The 4869-nt window shown below is 46.3% G+C and overlaps 2 protein-coding genes and 1 non-coding gene across 3 annotated transcripts in view; 1 reads left to right on the top strand and 2 right to left on the bottom strand.

The window, feature by feature from the left end:
• The window catches only part of Dnase1l1 (deoxyribonuclease 1 like 1), an 11541-nt gene extending 9387 nt beyond the window's left edge, over positions 1 to 2154 (top strand). The window contains exons 5-8 of the mRNA XM_021153043.1: positions 904 to 1004; positions 1154 to 1266; positions 1347 to 1595; positions 1682 to 2154. Of these exons, the coding sequence (XP_021008702.1) occupies positions 904 to 1004; positions 1154 to 1266; positions 1347 to 1595; positions 1682 to 1801 (583 nt within the window). The 3' untranslated portion in view covers positions 1802 to 2154. The remainder of the gene's footprint in view (positions 1 to 903; positions 1005 to 1153; positions 1267 to 1346; positions 1596 to 1681) is intronic.
• Positions 2155 to 2239: 85 nt separating this feature from the next.
• Positions 2240 to 4415, bottom strand: Rpl10 (ribosomal protein L10). Its single transcript, XM_021152928.2, has 6 exons — positions 4312 to 4415; positions 3621 to 3679; positions 3432 to 3539; positions 3055 to 3193; positions 2537 to 2699; positions 2240 to 2459 (listed from the first exon to the last, which is right to left on the bottom strand). Exons 1-6 carry the CDS (start codon positions 4332 to 4334, stop codon positions 2307 to 2309), a joined length of 645 nt encoding a protein of 214 aa, XP_021008587.1. The 5' UTR covers positions 4335 to 4415; the 3' UTR covers positions 2240 to 2306.
• Positions 2751 to 2888, bottom strand: LOC115030152. The gene has a single exon (XR_003835777.1). It is a non-coding gene; the product is annotated as a small nucleolar RNA SNORA70 (small nucleolar RNA).
• Positions 4416 to 4869: the final 454 nt, after the last annotated feature.

Below are 4869 nucleotides of genomic sequence, written 5' to 3'. Positions count from 1 at the left end.
GCCAGCCTGGTCTACAGAGTGAGTTCCAGGACAGCCAGGGCTACACAGAAAAACCCTGTCTCAAAAAAACCAAAATTAATTAATTAATTAATTAATTAAAAGTAAAGCAAAAACCAAAACACAAGACAGCCAAATTAACTAAGCAGGGCTCATAGAGAATCACAGAGACTGAAGACTGATAATCACTATGTTCATGGTTGTGCAGCTGTGGGGCTCCTAATTCCTTTTGCCCCTTTCCTACAACTGGGTTGACTAGTCAGCCTTGATATGAGGGTTTGTGCCTAGTTGTAAATTGTTATACCGTGTTTGGTTGATATTCCTGGGAGGCCTGTTCTTTTTGTTTGTTTGTGAAGGGAAATGGAGGAGGAGTGGATCTGGTGGGGGGCGAGAAACTGAGGTCAGAATGTAATGTATGAGAGAAGAATAAAACAAAGATCTTAAATTAAAAAACAACAACCAAAACGGTTCCAGAGAGCTGGAGGCATAACTCAGTGGCAAAGTGCAAATTTATCCCCAGTGATAAATGAAAAACTCCAAGCCAGGAGTGGTATCCCATGCCTTTAATCCCAGCACTCAGAGGCAGACAGATGGATCTCTGTGAGTTTGAAGTCAGCATAGTTACAGAGCAAGTTCCAGGACAGCCAGGGGTCCACAAAAAGAAACCCTATCAGAGATATGAGAGAGAGAGAGAGAGAGAGAGAGATCCAGACAGGGCTACATAATAGAACTTTTCTTAAAAAAAAAATAGAAGGAATAAGAAAAAACCCTAAGTTCTAGAAAAAAAAATGGCTGTGCCCACATGAAAGTGGCAGAACAAGGAGCCAGGCGTCTTCCTCTTTGAGCAGTAACTCTCTTTTTATATAAGATGTGGGGCCACTACTTCCTACCTCTTGGTCTTCCCAGGTCTGACAAGACACAGGTCCTAAATTTCTACCAGTACAATGACACAGATGACATTTTTGCCCGAGAACCGTTTGTGGCCCATTTCACTCTCCCTAGCAAAAGTAAGAGGGGTAAAAAATCTGGGCCTGGTACAAGGAAATGGGAGGGGGATGTGGTTGGTTTTCCTGTGGGTTGGTTTCTGGGGGAAGGCAGAGGTGGATATGTAGAAGGCCTGGCAGCTGTGGCAGCCTCAGCTTCCTGGACTTTGCAGTTCTTCCAAGTGTGGTGCTGGTTCCTCTCCACACCACTCCCAAGGATGTAGAGAAGGAGCTGAATGCCCTATATGATGTGTTTCTGGATGTCTACCAGCGCTGGCAGAATGAGGTAGGGGTGATAGATTCCATGGCAGAGGGGATGGTGCAAATGCCTTTTGGCAAGACTCAGTGGCTTTCTGTCATCTTTAGAATGTGATTCTGCTTGGAGACTTCAATGCAGACTGCGCATCGCTGACAAAAAAACGTCTAAACAGTCTGCTACTCCGGACTAAGGCAGGCTTCCACTGGGTGATTCCTGATGGGGAGGACACTACAGTGCGGGCCAGTACTAACTGTACCTATGACCGAATTGTGGTGCATGGACAGGGCTGCCAAATGCTGCTGAAGGCTGCAGCTACCTTTGACTTTCCCAAGAGGTTTCAGCTGACTGAGGAAGAGGTAGAGAAGCTGGGTGGGCAAAATGGCCGAGGGCAGAATTGTGGAGGTGAGCCAGTTACTGACACTTCATTTTGTTCTCTCCTCAGGCTCTCCGCATCAGTGACCATTATCCTGTGGAAATGGAACTGAGCCAGGCCACTCAGAGTATCCCATCCCACTACTTAGCCACTCTACTGCTGTCACTCCTGCCATCTCAGCTGGACTAGACAGCCATTGACTTGACCAGGACACTGGTAGTCTCACAAAAACCTGAAAGCCAATGACAGCTTTTTATATAGGGTTTCTGCTGCTTGCTATTCTGAGAAAGCTAGGGCTGGGAGTATTAACTCAGCAACAAGTGCCTTGGGCTTGAATCCTGTTGGGTAGACAGGACTTCACCTGAGGAACAAAGCCAAAGGAGACTCCAGTAGGAATGGGCTCAGATCATACCTAAGATTTCTGCAACTGATACAAATGAGCTCATACTGGAAAAAAAACTGCTTCTCCATACACTATACTACATGGCTCTGCCAGTGATGTCAGGTTTAAAATATTCAATAAACCACCATTTTAACCTTTTGCATGTGTGCTTAATTCAATAAGCTGTCCCAATTGACCAAACTTAAAACCTCATGGTATTTAAGAATCAGAAACAAAAACATAAGTGAACTTGATGCAAGATTTATTACTGAACACAATTTGGTAGGGTATAGGAGAGAACTATTGAAGCCTTCAGGAATGCAGGGCTCTCCACTTGTCCAGAGGACCACGGTTGGGGATATATTTGACACCACAGCCATCAGGAATGAGCCGCTTCTCAGCAACCATGTCTTCAAATTCATCTGCATTAAACTTGGTGAAGCCCCACTTCTTTGAGATGTGGATCTAGAAGGAAATAGAAAATAAACTCAGCAAGGAGGACCAGAGCAAGAAAACAGAAGAACTTAAATACCACTACCTACCTTCTGGCGGCCAGGGAACTTGAACTTGGCTCTTCGCAGAGCCTCAATCACATGTTCCTTATTCTGCAACTTGGTTCGGATGGACATGATGACCTGGCCAATGTGAACCCTGGCCACTGTGCCCTGGGGCTTCCCAAAGGCACCACGCATCCCTGTCTGGAGCCTAGATCAGGGACAGCATTGTGATCAGAGGCTTGATTACCAACTGGCAGAAAATTGTTTCCAAGGTCCCTTGAGGCAACCCATATAGATAATAGGCTACATACACCACACCAAGGAGCTGCTGTTTGCAACCATTGCACACCAAAGTCCCCATGGGAAAAGGGGACTTGGTCGGCTTAATTAGCTGCACAAAAATAAAAGAAAACCCTAAAATACTGCTGGGCAGTGGTGGTTTTTAATCACTTGGGAGGCAGAGGCAGGCAGATCTCAGAGATCAGCCCGGTCTCCATTAAGTTCCCAGACAGCCAGGGCTACAGAGAAACCCTGTCTCAAAACCAAATAAAACACCAGCTTACCTGTCAGCCCCAGCACAGGACAACATCTTGTTGATACGGATGACATGGAAAGGGTGGAGCCTCACTCGGATATGAAAGCCATCCTTGCCACAACTCTTTACCATGTATTTGTTGGCACAAATACGGGCAGCCTCCAGTGCTGAATGGGGAAACAGCAGTGAAACAGGGTGCCAGGTCATTGAATAAATTACAATATATAACCACGGAAAGAGTGCACAAGAAATGCCAATTAACACACCGGGCGTGGTGGAGCATGCCTTTAATCCCAACACTTAGGAGGCAGAGGCAGGCAGATTTCTGAGTTCGAGGCCAGCCTGGTCTATACAGAGAAACCCTGTCTCGAAAAAAAGCCAATTAATAAAAGGGGGCTGTCTCACCTTCAGAAGAGAGTTGCTCATATTCATCTGACACCATATGGCCACAAAGTGGGAATTCATCAACTTTTGCTTTCTTCCGTCCCAAATCAAAGATTCGGATCTTAGCATCTGAAAAACACGTGGTTTAAAGTTCCCAAGAAGTGGGTAATAGACAAACACCGATCCAGTTCAAAGTTTGTCACTACTTACCAGGGACACCACGGCAGAAACGAGACTTTGGGTATGGCTTGTTCTTACAATACCGGTAACTGAAGGAGGAAAGAAATTCACTTGTGATAAACGGTGACAACAGGACTAGACCAGCTCTGAATTCAGTTTCCATTCAGGGTAACTGATTCTAAGGCAACTTGTTGTTAAACAATTACACAAATTATAAAACAGAAAAAGAATCATGCACCAGCATCACCCTCTAACCAGAGTAGGGTGAGATATCACAATTTTCATAGCATGTGACAGAAGACCCGCCTTAGCCACGTTAAGAGAATATGGCGTCCTCTTCAGGACACGCGTCTAGGCGGCGCCTACGGACTGGTCAGCCCTTGGTGTCCTGTTAAAAACCACAAAGCTCAGGGCTGAAAATAAAGACGGACACAAAAGTGACCAAGAAGGCCTGGTAGGTGTTGTAAAAAGGCTCATTTGCGACACAAGAGGATTAGGTGTACACGGACATGCTAGTTCTACACAAGCGCTTTGGTCTTGGGTAACGCCACCCACAGCCTCAAAATAAAGGCCCCAGTAAAGTATTAAAAACCCGGAGTCTGTCTTTACTTCAGGGTCGCTGCGTGGCGGAGAGTCCACCCACAAAAGAAATGTCTATCGAAAGAAATGCCTTTTTTCCTCAGTTTTCACAGTAGGAAAATTGCATGGGTTCAGCACTCACCACCGGGCGGGGCGGCGGCCCATGATGACAATAGGATCGTCGGTGGCTGTAATGAAACAGTCAAAGTAAGAATACAGACACAGAATAAGTGTAAGAAAAATCCCAAAGAAAAACTACGAGACCGTCGTAAAAAAACCAGGAGACCGAGCACACTCACCGCGCCAGAGGAAAAGAGACGCTCCCACGCCTGCGCATGCCTTATATAGGCGGCCTATCTTCCACTGTAAGAACCATAGAGTCACAGCCAGGGGGTGGTGTCGACGCTCTATCAGACGCTAAGATCATAGATGCGGCGCTGCTCTGCGCATGTGTACCAGGCGGGACCGAAACAAGCACAGAGCTTATTGGTGACTGGATACCGGAATAGGGAACCGCATGCTGGCGAATGGGGTTTCGACACATAGCCAAGAGAAACCAGCTTCCGCCTGGCCATATTGGGCGGAGAGCCATTGACTGGTTTTGCTATTACGAATGATTTCCAATATTCTAAGACTTGAAAAGAGAAGTCTTTCTCAGTGGAACTGGACCGTCACGGAGGTGTTCCTTTGCTTACAGGGC

This window comes from Mus caroli, chromosome X, assembly GCF_900094665.2.
Source record: "Mus caroli chromosome X, CAROLI_EIJ_v1.1, whole genome shotgun sequence".
NCBI lineage: Eukaryota > Metazoa > Chordata > Mammalia > Rodentia > Muridae > Mus > Mus caroli.
The sequence above is the reverse complement of the archived record's forward strand: the minus strand, read 5'-3'. Positions and strand labels throughout refer to the sequence as shown.